The sequence below is a fragment of the Oreochromis niloticus genome, linkage group LG3, assembly GCF_001858045.2.
Source record: "Oreochromis niloticus isolate F11D_XX linkage group LG3, O_niloticus_UMD_NMBU, whole genome shotgun sequence".
NCBI lineage: Eukaryota > Metazoa > Chordata > Actinopteri > Cichliformes > Cichlidae > Oreochromis > Oreochromis niloticus.
The window spans coordinates 60,073,513-60,096,254 of NC_031967.2; the positions used below are offsets into that span (position 1 = coordinate 60,073,513).

At 41.2% G+C, this 22,742-nt stretch overlaps 2 protein-coding genes across 2 annotated transcripts in view; both read right to left on the reverse strand.

The window, feature by feature from the left end:
• LOC109201365 (myelin-oligodendrocyte glycoprotein-like) overlaps nt 1-9,162 on the reverse strand; it is a 29,584-nt gene extending 20,422 nt beyond the window's left edge. Inside the window, exon 1 of the mRNA XM_025905830.1 lies at nt 8,240-9,162. The gene's annotated coding sequence lies outside the window, so the exon portion shown is untranslated. The remainder of the gene's footprint in view (nt 1-8,239) is intronic.
• A 363-nt stretch (nt 9,163-9,525) lies between these two features.
• On the reverse strand, nt 9,526-13,596 carry LOC109201368 (hepatitis A virus cellular receptor 2 homolog). The gene is made up of 3 exons (XM_025905833.1): nt 13,535-13,596; nt 12,297-12,644; nt 9,526-11,562 (listed from the first exon to the last, which is right to left on the reverse strand). Exons 1-3 carry the CDS (start codon nt 13,584-13,586, stop codon nt 11,444-11,446), a joined length of 519 nt encoding a protein of 172 aa, XP_025761618.1. The 5' UTR covers nt 13,587-13,596; the 3' UTR covers nt 9,526-11,443.
• Nucleotides 13,597-22,742: the final 9,146 nt, after the last annotated feature.

Consider the following 22,742-nt stretch of genomic DNA (forward strand, 5'->3'; position numbering starts at 1 on the left):
AAAGTGGTTACAAACATTTTTGCGCCGTTTGTGCTGCTATCTGTTCCAACTCAATTTAAAATCAGGGCCAAACTTTATCTCTATCAGATCCACAGTCAAATCCATAGTAACTGAGTTGTTCATGTTCAAATTTGTGAATTAAAAGGAAACGTGATTTATAGACATCACATGAACATCGTTTAATGGCTCAACCAGTACAGGGCACAGAAAGTCCCCATCATACTGTGGAAACACTGTTACTCAGCAGCCTTCATTCAATCACTGCATCCTAGCTGACTGACAAGATTAATATCCTGGGCTGACTCAGAAGCAGAGCTGTTAAACTTGTATGTGTCACATGAGCGTAACTTTTAACTGTATTGTGTCCTCCTGTTCTTTGTTCAGAGTTTAGTTGTTTCTCCTGTGTTTAACACGGCTTTGCCCACTGTAGTGTGTGTTGTGTGATGGAGTACACAGGTTAATTTGAAGGTCAGACTGCAGAGCGACATCCTGAACAGCAGTGATCTAATTCGTTGTGTTTGAGCGTCATCTGGTGGTGAGTCTGGTAATTGTAAAAGGATGATGTGACTTCTCATGAGCATTGTAGTGTGGCTGCGTGATGTTAAGCTGACCTTTTCTCCTCATCTGTCTTTAGACGTTTTTTCCCCAGTTCCATTTTGTGGACGCCACCAATCACAACCCACCTGACACTTATAAAGAGGGTTGCTTCCCTGCGCCTTCTGGCCAGGAAACAGGTCCTGACTGTTGTTTGTTCTTTGGGGTTGAGGAGCAGAGCAGAGCTGGAGGTGACAGACCTGACATGTCCAAAGGTAAAAGGGATGAGAATATATTTCAAAGGCCCTGATCTGGCAGATCTTCAGTTCTTATCTCCAACAAAACTTAAACAGCCTGTTGAGAGACGCGTGGTCCTGTAGTTGGTTGGAGTGTACCTGCACGTGGTGATAATCCCTGACCCAGATGGTGTAGACTGGAGGTGAAGGGCATCTTCAAACTGAATGAGGACTTCTGTCAGGCTTGGTTAGTCTGTGGAGCTGCAGAGGCACAGAGAAGTATGGATCTGGCTGTAGCTGAAGGAAAAACTGAGGTTTGGGAGGAGTTTAGTAAAGTAGTGGAACAAGATTTTCAGTGTCTGTTGGTTTCTAGATTTTATTTCTTACACTTTACTTCATTCTTTTTGCTCATGACTGAATTTTCAAAAAACGTGTTTACCCACATGTTTCAGCCAAATAAACTTTTTTCCTCATAATGATGAGAGGGGGAAACTACAGAACTACCACCCTGTAAGAGAGGAAGGAGGAGGAGGGTCTTGCTTGATGCTAGTGTGGACCGATCAAAGTTCAGTAGCACCTACAGATGGAGAAAGCTTCTTCACTTTGGCTGCTCTGTAAGTATGCTGTGATGTGTTTTGGTTTCTGAAAAGGATTAAAAAGGACTCTCACTGTGTTGCTTCACAAACATCCAGTTTGTGAAGAAGATAAAAAGAGAGAAAACCACTTCCTGTTTTCTGCTTCTTCAGTCTGTAGATCGACCAGACTGATGGCGTTGCTGCTTTTTTCCTGAATGTGAAGCTTTAAACTAACCTGTTATTTCTCTTTAGTTTCAACCTCACTGCTGATCTGCACAACAAACCAAGGTCAGTAACCTTCTCCTGTCACACTTTAAACCTGATATCAGCTACACCGTAATAGAAGCTCTGAGCATTTTTTTATATTTTTATATCATAGTTATTACGCTAAGCTATCCAGGAGCCTGCTGAAAGTTTATTAATGTCACCATAAGCATAAAGGAAGTATGTTCACCTGAAGAAACTGTTCTAACTTTCTTGGAGGTTCACTTAAAAAAAAACAAAAAAAAAACTGATCAGCTTTGACTGAGCTCACAAAGTTCCCCACAGCAGGTCTGCTTTGGACCTCAGTGCTGGCTTGTACTTAATATGTATCCTCCTCACAGCTGGTCTGACTGTGAGTCCCAGCAGCTCTCAGTTCTTTGAAGGAGACTTTGTGTCTCTGAGCTGTGAGGAGGACGACAGCTCTGCTGGATGGACTCTGAGGAGAAACACAAGCAGAGAAATTAGTGCTGAATGTGGAATCGAGTGGGGAAGATCAGCTGGTTCTTCCTGTATCATCAACCACATTGTCCAACTGGACAGTGGTGTTTACTGGTGTGAGTCCAGAGAGGGTCCCATCAGTAACATGGTTAACCTGACAGTCACTGGTAAGCTGAGTGTGTGGAGTTAGTGTTGATGAAGCTGTGTGTAAATGGATGAAATGCTGTAGTTTGTCTCTGTGTTGAGGTGGATCAGTGATCCTGCAGAGTCCTGTCCTCCCTGTGATGGAGGGAGATGACGTCACTCTGCTCTGTAAAACAGAGACCACTCCCTCCAACCTCCCAGCTGCTTTCTATAAAGATGGCTCCCTCATCAGGAAGCAGCCTACAGGTCACATGACCATCCAGCATGTTTCCAGGTCTGATGAAGGCCTCTACAAGTGTGACATCAGCGGTCATGGAGAGTCTCCATCCAGCTGGATCACTGTCACAGGTGAGCAGCTTCACTCTGATTTCACCTTTTATTTTATTTTATTTTTTTTTTTGCCTGTCCCGTTTGGTTCTTTTGCCATCAGAATTATTGTCTAAAGGCAAAGAAAGATGCCCAACGGATTTACTTTACCAAATGGACCATCCCAGCCAGGACATGAAGCAGGTATGGAGGAGATCAAGGCTCCAGACATCCAGAGACCCCCAGAGCACAAGGGAAGACCAACGGAGGGGCAACCGTGCCACTATCCCGGAAAGAGCTGAGGAGAGCCCCAGATGAGGGGTCACTCAGCAGCTGCGGAGCAGAAGCCAGGGGGGGTTGCAGTGATGTGCCCGTGAGCCCGAAGTGGCCCGAGCGAGCCCCAGGCTCCAGGCCCCGACAAGCAGCCACCAAGGAGTGAGCCGGTGTGTACGTGGACGCCCATCCCCGGACACAAAGAACCATCAATGCACCGATGTCTGAGGGTCTGTCACTGCCAGGGGGAGTGGTGGGGGGAGATAGGCCTCCAAACCTTGGAGGGCCTGAGATGTCCCTACAGAGGTGACGTCTGATACCCAACCTGACATATAGACACAGACAAACAGGCACACACAGATACAAACATCCATTCCCACCCTCATGCTCTCATATGCAATTACTCCACACTCAACCAACGTGGAGACAGACATAGAGAGACACTGTACACACAATCACACTCCCCAAGCGTGCTCTAAGCCCCAGGTCTAGGTACCCTTGCCCCTGGAGGGGGAAACTGCACCCAGACCCAGGTGGTGTTACCCTTTTCCCTGCGGTGGGGAGAAGCAGACCGCCCCGACTCGGCAGCAGCAGGGAGGCCCCACATTCCAGACCCCAGTCGGGCGGCCAACTCCTCCTCCCAGCCCCCCCTCCCCACCAGGCAATAGAGAACAGAGGGGTGTGAAGACTTCAAACCTCCCTCCGCCCGCTCATATGTAGTGTTGATGCATGTGTGTTCTAAGGTGCATTTAAAGCCCAGGAGGGCATGGAGCTACCTGCCAGAGAGCAGCAGGTAAGCGCATAGCCCCTCCTGATAGCCCTCAATGTCTACGTGTATTTAAAATTGAGAGGTGGGCAACGACGCCAGGGGTGAGGTTGTACACCCTGATAGTCTTTTGGATACCGTGTAGCGTGCCCACCCCCAAGATCCTATATGTATGTGTTATGAGAGTGTGAGTAATGTGAATGTCTAAGTTGTGGGATAAAATTGAGGCACAGGCAGCCAGAAGGGGACAGAGGGGGGGTGCCTCCCCTGCACCCTGGTGACACACCTTTACCCCAAGGCCCTGCATGTGTGGGTGATTGTGGTGGAGCGGGAAGAGGGAGGCAGCTGGAGATGGGGAGGGAAGGAAGGGAGGGGCAAGTGACCCCTCCCTGGGGCCAGCTCCCCCGCTGATCCCAGTAGGCACCCCCATACTCTGCAACCCACCAGGGAAAGGGGGCCCAGGCCCATCCGGACCCCACCACAGAGAAAACTGCACCCACCCCATCATCCCCTCATCTTCCAGACTACACAAGACAAGCTCTACACAAGGCTGAGTTCTTCCTCCACCTCTCCTATATCTCCCCCGCCTGCAGAGTGAGCTCACCTCTTATTTCATCCACATATTCACCTGAACTGACTCTCCACCTCTACAGCCCCACCCCAGCTTCAGCCCATCCAGCCGACTTTCAGAGTTTTCTTCTACCAAGTCATTTTCACTCCATATTTCATGTCCACTCTCATCGTGGTGTCTTTGTATCGACGCAGAGACAAAGGTAACTGTCTAAATCACCTCGATTATTTATTGAGTTCAATTCAATGTAAAAATTTCTGATCACCTGGTCATTTCTGAAGTGACCAGCTCATCTCTAAGGTAACAGCCCCGCCCACTCATGCTGGGCCGAGATCAACTAAGGACTTCAATGACGTTGTGGTGGTGACCACTGGGCATCACTTTTGAGCTTCAGAGACTCGGCTCATGATATCAGATCACTGTGATTCAACTATGTGTGAAGTCACTTCTTTAAGACAGAACTAAAATTTAAGATGTGCACACTCTTCATTTTAGGGCATTTTGAGAGTTGCTGTGCGTTGCAGAAGTCGACGAACTTCTTCATGCAAAATATTCATTTCATTCAGTTTATTATAACAAAATGTTCCAGTGCAACGTTTTCATTTTTTCCTTTCTCATAAGAATTCATGACAAGAACTACAATTAACGCAGTTTTAAAATAACACCCAGGTGCTATATCAGATAAATCATCTAAACAAAATTCTGATAAGCAAAGGACATAAATATCATATCTGTAAGTGTGTGGAGACATTTATTTATGAGACATGAGCTCTTAGTGGCCTGTTTGCCACTAAGAGCTAAAATTAGGAGTAAAAATGCCTTTAGTGTGTAAAAATGCTATTTTATTGCCCATTTTCCCTGAAATGTTCTACAGATGGATGTGACCCTGTCAGAGCTGTCTCTGCAGGACTGTTTAAAGCAAACTCTCAGTTGCTGTAATTTCTCTTAAATTCGACTGAAATTAATTTAGGCCTGAACATTTACGTCCTTCACATCCTTTTGAATATCATATGATGAAATATGTGAATATGATTTTGCAAATTTGTGTGGTTGTTGGCAATACCCACTGTGTCTGATACTGAAAACAAAAATGTGCCAAGAAACAAAAATAAACAAATTTAGTCAGTCACACTCACACGTTAAAAACAAAACAAAAAACATTCATTTTATTTGTTTACAGCAAAACGGTTTCAAAACAGTATTAACTGGACAGAATTTTGAGTGCAGAGTGGTAGGCCTGGCTTTAGATTATTAATGACTAACCTCATGGATCATCTCAGTTCTTCCTGCCACATGATGCATTTGTCTCCGCCCATCAGGGACACTTGTTAGCACTCATCCTCCATTGTGCTAACGTGTTTTTAATATCCTACCCATAGCTTTGTAGCTAGCTACAGGACACCATTATATAACAACTCACGCAACTTCAACAACACTCCAAACAATGCTGCTGTTTAGTTTTCTTCATTAGGACATTTCTAACTCTCAGTGATGGCACATTGTTTGAGTTTGTAAAGCCGAAGAAAGATCAGTACCCATAAATGACTAATGATGTCGTGCTTAAGTGGGGGATACTTTCCTTTGTCTTATGTACATTAGAACGACAACAACAACAACAACAATGACAATAAAAAGTAACACAGCACACACAGACACATCATATATATCTGAAGGAGACCTGTCCTCATCCCCTCTGTCCTTGTCTCTCCACATCTGTTTGTCCTCTTCATCCATCCAGGCTCCATGTTAACCTCTGTAGGATCTGAAGAAACACTGACTGTTTAGTGTGAACGCCAGGAGTAACTAACGGAAACAGACAAGATGCATACAAAGCAAAAATCCAGAGTTTCTGCCAGTTTTGAGGCACTTTGTCTCTGCATACTTTTTCAAATTATTTTAAAGAATTTTAAAATGAATTTTTTCAACTTTCAAAATGTACAAAGCAACACTACCTTTATTTCTTATTGAACACCACTGACACATCTACCTGGCTTTTATTAGGCGTGGCCAAAGTTTCAGATTATGAGCAATCACAGTCAGTAACCACGAACAGGTGAAAGTTTATTTAATGGGTTTTATTTAGAAGGCTTAAAAAAATAAACTAATAGACAATATTTTTTTTAAGTTATTAAAAGATAAGAAATTGCTAAGAAGTGAGTCTCATATAATTACAGGATGTGTTTTGCTTTCACACTTTCATTCTAGCAGTTTCTGGTTTCATCTGCTTCAGACTCTCGAGGTCACATGACTGTATTTTCCACTCAAAATGAGCTCTGCTGCCTGCACCAATCAGAGACGTTATTGGATGATGACGATGATAAACTTGTGATTAAAAAAACAACACAAAAAAGCAAAAATGTGAGAATAAAATCCAAATCTGCTGCAAACTTAAGGTGGACACTAAAGTGTGGTAATCATCACCTCTGCCTACAGCACACCTGACTGTAACACTGACAAAGTCAAGACTTTCAAACTCTTGATTTTGTTGTACGTGTTTACAGTGACAGTAAAGGTGAATCAGTTTAAGAGCACAGTCACAGGGACACGAGGCCGCTGCTTTAATAGCAGAGTAAAATCTCACCTGTACACACGAACAACAGAGGGCAGGCAAACAGCAGAATCCAGAAGAGCATCGCAGATGTTCCTGAACACATCTCTCATTGCTCTACAGATCCCAGATCAGGTTGTTAACAGAGAAGCTGAACAGGCTATGAGCCCCACTACAGCACCCACAACGCCCACTTTAAGTGGGTGTTTCCTTCTAGGAGATTTATGAGTGACGGACAGTCACATGACTTACAGGGATTTTCTTTTTTTAAATAAGATTTCCAAGCTCACATCAAGCCCTCGTGCCACAACTAAGTCTGAACTTATTTGCCAATTAAAGTCTTTTGTTGAAAGGATTCCTGAACTGACTGTTCATCACTGTTCATTGTTCATCACAGAAACATTAAAAAAGAAGAAATCCGTAAACCTGAGACCGCTGAAGGAGAGCATGAAACCATGACTGTATCATGTGACCTGGTCTCGTTCACCACAGAGTAAAGCAAGTATAGATATAGAAATGTTCAAAGTACTTTAGGTACTTCGAATATTGTTATATCATTACTATTTAAATATTTAGCAACTTTAAATATTTAAACAGTGTAGATATAGAAATATTTTAATGAATGAGCACATTGTAGTTATTATACTTTTGGGGATTTTTATAGTGCTATTTTTAGTGCTTTTTTCCACACATGTAATTGTCAACAACAGCTGTGAGGTCATCCAGTTTCCTGTTTCTGATGGAAGTTTCCCTGCAGGGTTAATAAGACAAGTAAGCAAAGAAATAAGTTTTACATAAGTGTCTGTACAGACAGTCAATATATTTTTTATTGTTCTGTTCACCTGTGTAATCTATTTGTAGTTTGATTAGGTTAATAATTTAGTAGTTTTGTAGCTGTAAACATCTTGACATGTTGGTTTTATGTTTTCTATGACTGACGGCTCTGTGGTTAATCATGTGCATCTTCCTCTTCTGTCCTCAAGTCACTCGACAGCTCTGACAAACAGAAGCTGTCAAACTGTCACTGCGAGCCATATTTTAGACCGAGCTTCAGTTCAAAACAATTATAAATATTATTTGACTACAGTATGGATGCAATGCAATGTTTTAATGATGTCAGTAAGTTTCATGTTATTTATAGTTTACTTCTAAGGGTGGTGCTATGCTGTTAACGCTACAGCAGTGAGCTTTTTTACAGGGTCAGTAACCTTTGATCTCACTTTTAGTTTTTCTTTTGTGTTCATGGTTTTCAGACAGAAGTCTGATGGAAAATGTAAATCACTGTGGTCAGAGGGAGAGAGACAGGGGACTCCACAAAGAGCAAAAATAGCTTGACCTCAGCCACAGACTGGAAGCAGCAGGAACTTCTTTCAGTGGTTTCAGAACAGACTGTGTGAGTGTGCCATTTCAGGAAAGTTAAGGACCTGGGCCTCCTACTTACATGTGCATTATCACACCTGGTGGATATATTTAACCTCTTTCACAGAACAACCTGTTAATTTCCTGTAATATTAGTGCCACAGAAGAATAGTACAGTTATATATATAAAAAGAAGAGTGATTCCTGTGGGTGTGTTGCACCAACCTTTCTACCTTGGTACCTCACGGTGACTCACACACACACATCCCTCCATTGCTGAAGCAGTTGCAAGAATCTTTGGCCACAAAGTGATTGGTGAGTGTCATGGTGGGAACCCCGAACCAGATGGTGGACACCGGAGCTGAAGGCAGCCATCACGCTAAAGAAGAAGAAGAAGAGTCTTATTGGGTTTGGTTAGCCTGTGGGTCTTTGGAGGCAACTGATGGGTACCAGCAGGCAAAAACTCACCATGCTGTAGTCACGGTGTATAGTGGGCGTGGGTTGGGTTCATTTAATTATTTACAGTGGACATAAAAATGAGCATGATTCGATATCCAAATATTAACACATTTCATGAGAAGCAGCAATAGAAGTAAGTATGTAAACACTATAAAGAGGAATAATATTTACTGGTGTTACATGAATTAGTATTATAAAAATTCATACTTCAAGTTAAAAATCTTTTTCAATAGATGTTCAGATCCTGTAAAGGAAAACCTATTACTCCACTAATAAACTTCCTTTATGCACAATGTGTTGGATTTTCTTATAAGAATAAATGGAAATGATCTCTAGTAGCAAATGCATCAGTGATACATCTCTTTACAATCACGTGGTCATTAGCTGATTTAGTCTGACAGAGCACTGGTTCAACATTGTATGTAGGTAAAGTCACCAGCTTGCAACCTTATGTCTGCTGTGCCCAGAGTAAACCATGGTCTCGTGCTGCCATCTACTGATAGTAAAGTGCAACAACAGGCTGTCCAACTCTAATCTTCCACCACTGAAATTTTAATATCACTCGCGTTTTAGGAATGTGGAGCAGCTGTTTTGTATCTGATATGGAAGGAAATTCACACTAACACATATAAACGTCACAAAATGTCTTCTGTAATTCGTTTTTTGCAGGCGTGTTCACACCCGGTGATCTCTGGTGGTCCTAACCGGGTCCAACCTGCTCAGTGACATCACACAGGATGAGGTGTTCTCAGCTCTTTGAAATAAAAGCCCTGTCACACATGTTTTAACTGACACTGAACGCCACGAAAATCCAACCTCAAATATGTGTTCACATTTTTGATTTAATTAAAGTAATATACACTCACTGGCCACTTTATTAGGTACACCTTCCTAGTATTGGGTTGGACCCTTTTTTTTTTTTTGTACCTTCGTACTGCTTTAATTCTTCACGACAGAGATTCAACAAGGTGTTGGAAACATTTCTCTGAGATTTTTGGTCCATCACTCGTTTCCACCACATGCCAAAGGTGCTCTATTAGATTATGATTTGGTGACTGTGGAGTGTGGGCTATTTGAGTGCAGTGAACTCATTATCATGTTAAAGAAACCAGTTTGAAATACTTAGTGTGTTAACCTGCTGGAAGCAGCCATCAGAAGGTACACAGCAGTCATAAAGCTCCAGGCTGTGATGTTTAAATAATACTCAGTTTGTGTGTCAAGGAAATCCTCCACACGTCACACCACAGGCTAAACTGTTGGTGGAAAGCAGGATGGATTCATGCTTTCATTTTGATCCTACTATCTAAATGTTGCAGCAGAAATTAAGATAAAAGAGCGTGTGGAGACGATTCAGCACCTACAACTCAGAAGAAGATGTCAGTGGAAAAGAAGGCCAGGTCAACTGGAAACAGTTGTGTGTAACGAGTGTTTGTTTGAGGTCAAATGCAGTCTGGAGGAGAGGGGAGAAACAAAAGCAAATATGTGCAAAACATTCATGTAAATCTTGAAACCAGCACATTTAATCAGACTCTCATTAGCTTTTAATGACTGACTTGGCAGCAACACACACACACACACACACACAGACACACACACACACAATGTCAGTGCTAGTTTGAGGAAACCTTCTGTTTTCACATGCAGGACATTTAATCAGTTCAAATCCATTATTTACATTATTACAGTGCATGTGTAAGATGACAACCTCAAAGCTGACAGTCAGAAAAAAAGCGAAAGAAAAAAGAAAAGAATAAACAGACAGAGCTGAAGTAGGAAAGCACAACGGATCACCAACTGCTGCACATGTAAAGAAAAAACCATACAAGAAAAAGCAAACAACACCTGGAAGGAAACCGTAACCTCAAAGGTTTCGATTTCCTTCCACATATGGCATAAGATGCCATATGGAAACTTTGTCCATAAGATGTAAGTACAACCCCTCCGGTTTCATATGCAAAAAAGAATTATTGAGCTAGCTTATGTGGTTTTAAATATACTGGGCTTTATAAATAGTTAGGCAAAACGGAGGGCCCAATAGGTCTTAAAGGACCAGCAGTAACTTTCTATGCAGACATGTCAGTTACATCAGTGGAAAAGGAAAGTGAAAAGGACATATCAGAAAGAGGTGTTTGTGTCGACACAGATCACCTGACCTGATGACAGCTCAGGACAGATCAGGAACAGGACCTTGCTTCGCTCCAGGATCTCCTTGTAAACTGGTTGTTAGCACTGAAGTCTGCTCCTCTCAGCTCCCCGTCGAGGCTCTTTACCTCTTTCTGTTCAAGATGTTCAATTTTGACCCAAAATTTGTCACTTTGGTCCAGACGCGTCCCTCCCAGAAAATGGGCACGATGGAAGCTGATGTTTTTTATGGTGTTCTCCGGGAATTTCAGGTGAGCCCGGATGAACCGTCTCACCCTTTGATTCTCGGTCTTCATCTGCCTCCTCTGGGATGCCTGACTACACTAAGTAATCCCTTCATGTTACGTGCCCGGAGCTCAATATAAGCTCATTTGATTTTCTTCCAGGAGCCGGGTCATCCCCTCTGTGAATGTTTCCACCTGCTGCCGGCTGATTGAAATGTTTGTCATGAATGTTGCGCCACCGTGTGTGATACTGCCAAGCTTCTTGTCGATGTCTCACATGAATACAGCAGCATTTTTTCACTCTTTAGAAGTGCAAAATATTCCAGTTGCCTTCAGGGACATGGATCAAATTACAAGACTATTTTATGAAGTGGTAATATATTCATGTGCAAGAGTTTTTGTCTTGTTAGTCTGATCCTCAAAAACACCAAATACTATCACCATTATCATTTAGTCAGTGGGTTTTCTTTTTTTCCCCTGTCCCAGTGCAAAGGCTTTCAGGGAAAGTTCTGGACATGTTTCACACTCATTGAATTTCTGTCCATCAGTTCATCTGTCGTTCAGCCTGATCACAGCCCAAGTTCCGACTCTTTTGCTGTTTTCTTTACACCAAATATCCAATAGCAGCAACAATGAGAAGCAGGCTGGAAACTGATAGACCGGATAAAAGTCCAACAGATCCATCCTTCTTTGCTCCTTCCTTCCTGGCTCCTTGTCTTTGAACTGCAGGAGAGAAACAGGTGTCAGGTGTGTTAGGTGTTAGGCAGAGTCAGAAGCAGGAAATATTTCTCACATGTGCGCTTGTGATGGTTTAAGAGTCATGAATGAACCCAACTCCATGCTTATTTATGACTTTGTGGAAAACACTGCCTGTGAGTATTTTGAGCTTTTGACATGTCTTCAGTAATTATTTTTTGGTACTTTACAAACAGTTGTGATTTTTATGGAAGTTAATTTTAAGAAACAGGCTACTATGTAACTTCAGGTCTCATTGCGCCTTGTTTCATTTTTACACTTCAGCTGTAAAATGTTCATGGGGGGATTGTTGTGGACTGCCAACTTTGTGAATGGGATAACTTGAGAAGGAAGTCTCCTCGGATTTGGAAACTGATACCATAGCTGTAGCTACTAAAAAATCCCAGACAAGTATAAATCTCAGGGATATCAACCTTAAGGTCTAAGAGCTGTCTGTCTGCTTAGCTGTGCTTCACACAGTAGTAGCAGAACAGGAGGAAAGTGGATAGATGCATGTATCTTGGCATTTATGGAAGTTGATATTTTACAAATAAACCAGTTCAATAAATGTATAATCATAAGAGTATATACCTGAAGCCAGGACATCACTAATAAAATAGATGAAAGGAGGAAGAGTGAATTCTTACTCTTGATTTAACCGACTAGTCTTGCTCATCGAGGGACAAACTGATACAGAGGACACACTCGAGGCTTCAACTCACCTGCAGGTGTAACTTTCAGCTTGGTTTCCTGCTTCATCTCAGATCTCTGGCTGTGGTCTGTTTCATATGAGATGTGGCACTCATATGTTCCAGCGTCGTTAACAGTGATGTTGTGAAGAATGATGGACATTTTTCCACTTTTCATGTTTGGGTCTTCCAGCTCCACTCGACCTTTGAATAATTCATGCTGGTATGTTTTGTAAAGACGATCTTCCCGAAAGAAAAAGACGTAATCGTCTGCTTTCAGGTCACTCTTGGTCCATGCTACCCATAAGATGTTCCCTTCATGGGGACCCTGACAATCAAGAGTTGCATCCTCTCCAACCTCCACTTCTTTCTCGTCTTGCACTAAAAGAAAAAAAAAGAATCCAGAAATACTGCACGCCCAAAATTATAGTTGAATTAGTGTTGATGGTTAGTACATCATTCTTGACAGGCTTATATTCCCTACCTACAACCAGCACACTGTCACAGTTCAGTTTTTCAACTGAAAGCTGAAAGCTGAAAACACACACACACACACACACACGCACAAACACACACATGCTTGTGTGTGCCTTTGCTTAGAAATCTCAAAAATCTACCCACAAATGCAAATGTGTGAGCTCAATCCAAATCAGATAACAGTAGCTGTGACCACAGAGTCAATCTATACTAACAGTAGGCCGACTAGAAAGGAAAGAAACCCCCCCACAGCTGTTATTTTTTCGAGGAAGTTTGCAAAGCACTGACGAGAAAAATACTTTAAATAGTTTGAGGTCACGGGCCTCACTGTAGCAGAGGAAATCACTTTAATGAATCCATTGTTACTATGCTGTAAAACATTCCAAACAAAAGCCTTTTTGCAACAATATTAACTTTATCAAGCTGTTGCTTTAAGTACACAATAAAAATTAAACTTCAAATAAAAATGTAGATCACAGGTTATTGTAACAACATTTTCTAGTGAAGGAAAGTTAAAGTAGAAATAAATAAATAAATAAAAACCTTGGCAACATCAAAGAGTCAGTGTGCCTAAAATTAAAATTCCCACATTCCTCTGATCACCTGTGAGTCACTGTCTCATATTATGATGTTAACAGCACATACTGCACGATTTCTCTGCAGCACAGAAACATGTGGATCCACTGGTAACCAAGTGAAATGTAAAAATGTAACATTACCATTTCAAAAACATGAACCCTTTTCCACAGAAAACCCATTAAAGAATAACAATGTAAACATGCTCTTTCACTCACCTGTAGATCCAAGAATTAGAGACAAAAACAGGAGGACTTGGAGAGTGTTCATCTGTGACAGGTGGCTGTAGACAGTGGAGTGATTATAGGCAGCATAAGGCTTTTATAAGAATCAGAGAGGGCACAAAGTGTGGGAGGTTCAAAGGGAAGTAGTGTTTAAGCCAAAGTGAGATCACACTTATTTAATGCTCTATAGTAAGAAAAACACAAAGACAAAGCTGCTCACTGTGATGAACATGATATGATATAAAAACTGCAAAACATTAAGAATATGACATACAGTTTAGATGATGTCACTCATCTCAGGCTTTTTACAGGAATTTGAGCTGCTTTTGAGCAAAGGCAGCAGGGTCACGTTGGCTTCTATAGATCTGGTGCTCAGGGCCTCTGTGCTGTGCTTTAAGATGGCCATTTTCTAGACACTAGTAAGATTTCTTCATGTTTTGTCCTCTGCCTGTGTGTCAGTGGTAGACTGCATGATTTTGGATGTTCCTGTTTGGTCTCATGTTCAGAGTCACTCTGTCAGCTCATCTTGGAGTATCATCTTCCTGATTTATTCATGGATGCTGTCCTGATGGCTCAGGTCTTATTCCCAGTGTTGTTGCTGTATTTTTTAAAATGGCACAAAATATGAAAAATAGAAATTCCTCAGGAGGAGGATGATGGATCGTGTGTGTGTGTGTGTGTTTTTGCAACTGATGGTGGCTTCTGTTTGTCTGTGGCATCACTGAGATGGTCGTGTCTCTAACAGGCCTGAGGGAGGAAAGAGAGCAGAGGGGCGTTCACACAGTTTCACTTCTCTGTTGTTAACGATTGTGATTGGCTCATGTTGGTAAAATGACTCATTCCTGTCACACCAAAGAAATGTGGGTACTAACCATTAAGAACTCTTTGGAATTTGTGTTCACACTTTTCTTAAAGTTACAGGCCCTCAGAGTGCATTGGAAAGAGGGTTAAACTCTCAAATTTTGACAGCATTTTTGATTCCAAATAAATTCATAAGTTATTCACAGAAACATTTGTCACGGGGTGGAAATGGACGAGTTACTTTGGTTTTTTGTGCATGTTTTGCTGTGTTTTACATTTTAATATTTTAATACTGTACAGTGGTTTATTTTTATGAGTTTTACTGCATGTTTATTGTATTTATTGGTAACTTGTCCGGAAAGACTCCGCCCCTCCCTGATTATGAACCATATACACCTGCGAGGTTCCCGGAGGCCAATAAGAGGGCCTACCAGCCGACAAACGAAAGGCCTGAGAGAGAAGCAGCAGTGATGGCGATCTAGAAGTGTCAGCTGACGGCCGCAAGCGGCGGCGGCGCCGGAGTTGGCGTCAGTGCGAGGCTGGGAGAGCTTGGCGTGAAGCGAGCCAGGAGGATACGGCGCCGATACGCAAGGACGCAGGGCGAGGTGTCCGACTGCTTCAGCAACTGGAGGCCAGATTTCGCGTCTGCGGAAACTAGAGGCGGCGAGGCGGGCCGGTGCCGATTGGCGATTACAAAGAAGCAGCGGGCAGAGTTAAGAGCTCTGCCCACTCGGGCGCACCGGGGCGCAGAACGCGAAGAAGGAGACGAGGACGCCGCCGGGTTTCCCTCCTGCACCGCTTCACTGGATTTTTAAATTTTTAGTGACTTCTATACCGTGGCGATCGCCACTGGACTTTTAATCTTGTGTTATTGATGTTTATGGTGTGTTCTCCCCTGGCCAGGGCTGTTTTAATCTATTTTATATTTTTTTTAACTGTTTACATGTAATAAATTATATTTTATCTTTACAGTTTTTAAATTTGTGTGCATTCCCTTGGCTGCCCCACTGCTCTGTCCGTTTTTAGGAGGGTTTCTCTCTTTTTTTAACATCTGTGCAAAGACACACCTTCCCTCTCTGTTACACATTCACAACAGTAGTCAAAGCTGGCACATTTATATTTGAGGTTCATTCATGTGCCTCATGAAGACTCTGAAACTGTCTGACAGACATTTGGGGATTTTTTTTTCTTCACTGTGGTGAAGAATCGTTTTCATCACTTTCCTTTCTTCGTGTTCCTCCTTTGTTCTTTGTCTTTGGCTCTTCCACCTTTACCTCTCCACGGTTCTGCATCAGCATCAAGCACACCTGTGGTTCATCACCCCAACTTTCCTCCTCACGAACACAAAGTGAAACCAGAACTGTTTGTTTATTCTGCATCGATCTACAGCCCGATCGATCCAACAGTGTCTGTGGAAGTTTTTTTCCTCTGATGTTTTTTCCGACTCAAACCTGAGTGTCATTTCTCTTTGGTTCTGATGTCACCGCTGAGCAACACAAACCTTCTGCCGTCACAGTTACTTTCAGCTGCTCACTATTTTACCACAGTGGAAACTTCCACTTTTTTTTCATGCTAGATGCTCTTTGACACGACGCCCACAGGACTTCTGTCTCTTGAGTGTTGTGGTTCACATTTGCCTAATAAGTGAAGGCTGTTGAAGTGAACTACAACTTTCTAAGTGCCCAGTTCTGTTTTCATTCTTCACTGTAGTGTGACACAATAATAGCAATCCAATAATTGATCCATGGAGCCTGCTGAAGGTTTTGCTGAACCTTTTCACCCCTTTACTCTTTTTAAAGCTGCAGTTAAACAAAATTGTGCCCCAGTTTGGGGGATTGTATAGGTTCCTCCATCACCCTCACTAACTTGAACTGGAGAACTGGATGGAAATGAATATCTAATCGACTTCAGACTGTTCATAATTGTGCACTTGTTCATGTTTGACTCTGCCTCATTTCACCACAATTCTGTGTGGTATTTCTACAGAAATGTATTTTCATTTTTCATCCCAATAGCAGTCTAAAACTCAGATGTATTTGAATTTCTGTTTACAAAAGAAAATAGGCAAATCAGCAGGGTTGGCACAATAGAGGTGGATGTTAGAGACTGATTGAAGGAGGCAGATGAGCTACTGTGGTGACCCCTAATATGAGAGCAGAAGGTTAACCAACTGGAATTCACCTTTATACACCTTTATACCTTTATACATCACAGCTTTATTTAACCTCCGCTGTCCTCCTTCACAGGCCTGGTTAGCTGGTATCAAGTCAAGTCAAAGAAGTCAAGGAAACCTTCATTTCTCACATGCAAGTTGCCCTACTGTGAAATGGGACCAGTTGTGTATAATATGAGTTCATGTCAATAAACGACTGGGTCACTCTCCTGGGACAGACTGAGGAAAAGAGACATGTGGAGACAGTTCATTTCCAGATGAGGGAGTCGGCTTGTTACCACAGTCCTGTTCCACTCTTTGTCCACATCAGGAAATGGGTGTTTCATGTCAATGGCAATGGTAACTTTATTGTCCCTAACGGGAAATTGATTTGCAGTATGTCCATACAGAAATATACAAAACAAACAAACAGGCAAACAGACACATCACATACACACAAAAATAATATAAGCCTGAGAAAACAACCTAAATTTTATCATCAAAAAAAAAAAAGAAGTGCAACATGCAGTGGCAACAGCACTTATGGTTTAGTGTTATTAACCATGATAATAGAAGTAGGTACAAAAAACAATCTATGTCTCATTGTCTTCACTGCAGACGACCTGATGGAAGCATTTGAAAATCATTAAAGAGAGGATGATCTGAACACAACAGGACAGAGGTCGCCTTCCTCAGCACCTGCCTGCTATAAAAGTCCACAAGCTGGACCTGAGACCTCCCTGAAATCTGACCAGCCACTTTAACCAGGTTGCTGAGTCTGGTCTTATTATTTAAGGACTTATTACTGTACCAGGCAATGATACAGAAGGTTAAAACAGATTGAATAAAACTTTTATAAAAAAGAGTCATCATTTCACATGAAACATTAAAACCTCTCAACCTCCTTAAAAAGTACAGTCTTTGTTGAACCTTTTTCACTGTAGCAGCAAGATGTGCCTCCAAGGACAAAGCCTTATCAAGAACAAACCCCAAATACTTATAACTGTCCACCAGTTCAATGGCTGCACCATTTACCACTGTTAGTGCAGGATGGGGAGGATGTCTTCCTGAAGTCAATAACCATGTCCTTGGTTTTCAAGGTGTTGAAGGACTGATCCCACCATGAAACAAACTCATCCACAACAGGCCCATGGGAATCCTCTTCAGCATGAAGGAGGCTTACAATGACTGTGTCATCTGCATATTTAATGAAATGCCTGTTGGCCTGTGTACTGGTGCTCTCTATTAAGAAATCAAGTATATTCCTTAAATTATAATTATCATTAAATCTCAAATAAAATCTATTCAGTTCATTGGCTAACTGAAAGTCTGAACTAAAACCAGGGAAACTTTTTAATGTTTCATCTCTGAAACATTAAATTTGCACATCCTCTACAGAGAAAACTACTGTAATTAAGAGGGACAGCTCCATTTCAAGTTTATTTCTACTTCAATTTTTGTAATATATATTAGGACATTTATATAAAAGAGCTATTTTGTGATATTTTGTATTATTGAATATGGCACTTTTCCTTGTTTGTTACTGTTCTTATTTATTGGAGCACCTGTCATCACATACTTTCCTCTGGGATTAATAAACTATTCTGATTTCTCTGAATCTCATTTATGCTCCAGATCAGTTTGCAGATGCTGAAAGGACAGTAAGGTGGTTTAAACGATTACTTAAGTCTTTAAAATGTTCACATTTTTGACCCAAGCTCACACAAAACATGTGCAAGGTATGAAAACCAGCTTGGTTTCACTTCATTGTCTGGTGCGATCCATTTTCACAACCAGCAGCAAAGAGATGCACTGATTGTTGCATCTAGCCTGCTAAACCCTGGGTTGGTCCCTCTTGTCTGTGTGTTTTATATGTGTAAATCAACCAATATAACCTTTGTTTGTACTCACTTGTTTGTATGGAATATTTTATGTGTTATAACTTTTGCTGAGATGATGGCAGGTCTCGTTGGAAATGTGATCTTAGCCTCAGCGAGACTTTCACCTGGATTATGTCGGCTTGCACACATACATGAGAGACACGAGAGTTCTTCTTTACTGATGTTTACCGTGCTTCTCTTAACGTACACAGGTACACTGTAGAACTGGTGAATACAAATGTACGAGAAAATTATATTTCAGCATTAAAACATATTGCAATATAAAATTCACAAAATATAAACAAACATACCACTTTGGCCTACAAGTAGACAAACCGGTGTAATTGGAACTTAGGACTTGTTATTTCTTCCTTAGCTTGACTTTTACATGGCTAGACCGTCACCATGAGCAGCTTCTCTGACCTTTTTTCTAGAAAACAGGAAGTGACCTCTGCCCTTACCTTAAACTTACAAAATTAACCGGTTATTTTCCATGTATCAAATTAACAGAACACCAATCCAGTATGTCAAAAGGAAAATGTTAACATGCTCAACATAAAAATAAAACATACAAAATAAAATGCGTTAATTACATTATCATTTCAAGAGCTCCGCCTAGTGGTCGAATACTAACATTTCAACAGCTGTTACATGGATGAATAAAAGATATCAAATAATTAAATAATCCCAGAGTGGAAGAAGAAGAATGAAATAGCTGAACATGTCCACATATTGTGGACATGGAATTCAGTGGAAACTTAAGCTGTTGCACAGTTGTTGTAAGTGATTGTGCCGGGAAGCAGTGCAGACCTGATGACCAGGAGGGAGTAGACTCACAGCCACATCCTGCTAACTAACTCAAGGTTATAAGCTCTTTTTGTGGACCAGAGAGAAAAATCAGCATTTCAGTGAAACCAGCTGTGAACGCTTGAGCCTCAAACACACTCCTGCAACCAGCAGGGCCGTTCAGCTTGGTCATATCATATTTGCTTTGCAATGACTTTACTATCAATAGGTAAACAAAGAGGAAGTGGCTCACTACAAGAAGTCAAGTCACTCAGTTTGTGTGTCTATTTTGCTTAGTTTTTTTTGCTTATTTATTTTCACGCCAGTGGTCGTCTCAGCGCTGTAAGTATGGAGGCATCTTTAACCTGTAGATAACAGACCTTCCACTATATTGTAAATTTTGTCAAGATTACATTACTATTCGTGCCAAATTGGTGTCAGAATCACCTTCAGACAACAACATCTTACACGAAAATCAATTCAAATATGAAAGTAACCAGTGCCACCTGTCAGATTTCTGCCCTCTGTGCTGGGATTCCCAGAATCTTGGCAGGAAGTTAGGCGTGGTTGTATTTCTACTGGTCAAGGGTTCCATTTCTGGGCATGGGTCGGATGTGAGTCATCCTCTGACAAGTATTTGGAGGGTTTTTTTGTAATTGGCTACTTTCTGTTTTCCACTGATGATTGAAATGACTGTCTCCTCAGTCTGTCCACACTCTTTTGGTAGTAAGTCAAACTTTATTCAACTCATTCACATGTTGAATTCTCTCGCAGCTGTTCTATTCCAATGTTCTACTGCGTGACTGATAGCCATGAGTTTGAAATCCGCTTTGTAAGCATGTCTCTTAACAGGTGCCATTTTGGGGTCCTTATACACAGACAGTAATATTATGTTGAAGCACAGTGGGTATTACTCTTCGAGACTCCTGACTAGTGTAGCCGTAATGTTCTGACAATCCATCAAGCAGTCGTACTAAAACAACCAGAATTCATACATAAGGCGCACTGTCGATTTTTGAGACTATTAAAGGATTTTAAGTCACTTATAGACCAAAACATTCGCTAAATAAAATTGAATTGTTTGCCTTTTATGTTTCTGAGAGTCGACACAGCCTTGTTTATCTTATTGCATCCTCTGAAATGTTGATTTAGTTGCTCTGCAGTGTCAGTTTTGTTTCTTCACATCTCATCTCAGTCCTGAACTATACTGAAGAGAGGCCTACTGCACCTTTACCCCTCATGAGCAACACTGATGAGACGTGAAACAATGTTTTTGTTTTTCCTTCCAAATCTGATGTTGAAGACTTTGTGTCCTCTAACTCTCAAATTATGAGAGACAGGAGTTTAAGATGCAAGTCAGCATTTCCAGTTTGATGTGGTTGGTTCCTGAATTATCAGTGGATGCCTGGATGTGTGAACTCTTAGTACATAACAAACTCTTTTTTTACAGTTAAGTTGATCACAAATATTAAAATTAGAGTTTGTAATAAACAGAAATCCTGTTGGCTGTGGTAGACTCTTGCATCTATAGATCTGATGCTTAGGTCCTGTTCTTCTCTGCCATGATCAGAGCCTCTGTGCTGTCCCTTTAATCTGGCCTTTTTCTAGCCACTGGCAGGACTTCTTGATGTTTTGTCCTCTGTCTGTCTGTCTGTCTGTCAGTGGTACATTACATGATTTTGGGTCCTCCTGTTTGGTCCCAGCATCTGTCTTCAGCTGTCAGAGAAACTCCATCAGCTCATCTTGGAGTATCAGATGGATTCGTCATCAAATGACTAAATCTGAATGAATTTTCATGACTTTTAAGTGTTTGGGGGGGATTTTTCCTAAGGATTATAAATTGGTTAAAACCCAGGACAGAAATAATATAATGTTTTAATAATATAATAATATATTTAATAATATAATGTTTTAATCTGTAGCACATCTATCTGTAGTTTAAATACAGTAATCATATAGTATCCACTTCACTGTTAACACAGAAGAGTCATTATGGTCGATCAAATCTGAACCATATTATATTCTGTATATTATTTATAAAGACTTTCGTAGTTAATAAACATTAGAAGCAGCGGTGATTCTAGTTGTCTGTCCCGAGTTCTCTATGACTGTCTCCTTGGTGCATTTAAACCCCTGTTCCTCCCTGTCCTCGTCGTCTGTTGTCTTCGTCTCCGTTATCAGTCATCATAATTTATTAATTATAATTTAATCATAATTTAAATCACAATATTCTTAAATTCATCAAGTCTCTCTGTGCCTTTCTCAAAGTTTTATTTATTGCTTTTCCCACAGTATTTTAACCAACAAGAACAGAGAGATTTCAAATAAAATAGAGGAGAAAATTAATATAAATTGCGTGTGTAATAATGATGTATGCATATCGTGTATGCACAGTGTGGGGAAAACACATAGATATAGTTATACACACTCTCCCTTGTAGATACATTCAGATATCGTTGCAAACAAATAAATATATAAATAAATAAAACAAAAAACAAAAATAAAAATAAAAATAAAAAAAACCCAGCCTGGGTCCTCGTCACAAAACATGACATCACTATTTTGTACATTTTAACACAATTTAATCCCCACATTTGTGAAACAAAAGCAAAACATTCCACAGCATGTCTTTATCCTGTTTTCCTTCTCTCACCCCAACCGGTCTCAGCAGATGGCCCCTCCCCTCCCTGATTCTCGTTCTACGGGAGGTTTCTTCCTGTTAAAAGGGAGTTTATCCTTCCCACTGTCGCCAAAGTGCTTGCTCATAGGGGGTCATATGATTGTTGGGTTTTTCTCTGTATCTATTATTATAGGATCTACTGAGGCTGTCTGTCTCACAAATCCGACTGTTGGCGCTATATAAATAAAATTGGATTGAATTGAAGAGATGGATATCCCTAATCACGGCACTAGGTTAACTGAAGTAGAACAACGTGTGAGCAAACTTGAAACAGTAACTGTGGACCTGAGAGATACGCTAATTCGCTCTCTGGACCAGCAGAAAACGCTCCAGACCAAAGTCACGGACCTGGAAGGAAGATTGCGTCGCAACAATCTCCGTATATATGGAATTAAAGAAGGTGCTGAGGGGAATGATATGATAGCATTCAGTACAGCTTCATAAAGAAAGAACTTGCCCTTCTGGAAAATGAGGATTTGCAGATTCAGCGTGCTCACCGATCACTGCGACCAAAGCCGCAAGACACAGTGATTGCAAGGTCAATGTCAGGTTAATGTTCAGAGGTATGACATAAAAGACAAAATTTCAAGAGCAGCTTGGGCTAAGAAAATTTCTTATGATGGCAAAACTAGACTATACAGCCCTGCTAGAGCACTAAGATCGTCTTCCCAGTCACTTTTGGTACAGCCAAGTCCCGGCTGAAGACTAGAGGTGACCGCACATTTGACTTGGCTGCACCTGATCTGTGGAATAACCTCCCCATTGCCATCAGTCCAGTTCCATTCAATCTTTCAAATCGCGGTTAAAAACCTATTTATTTAACCTCGCCTTTTCCACCAGTTAATGCTTTTTTGTTAGTTACTTTAATGCTTGTTGCTACCTTCATTCTATTCTTAACCTCTT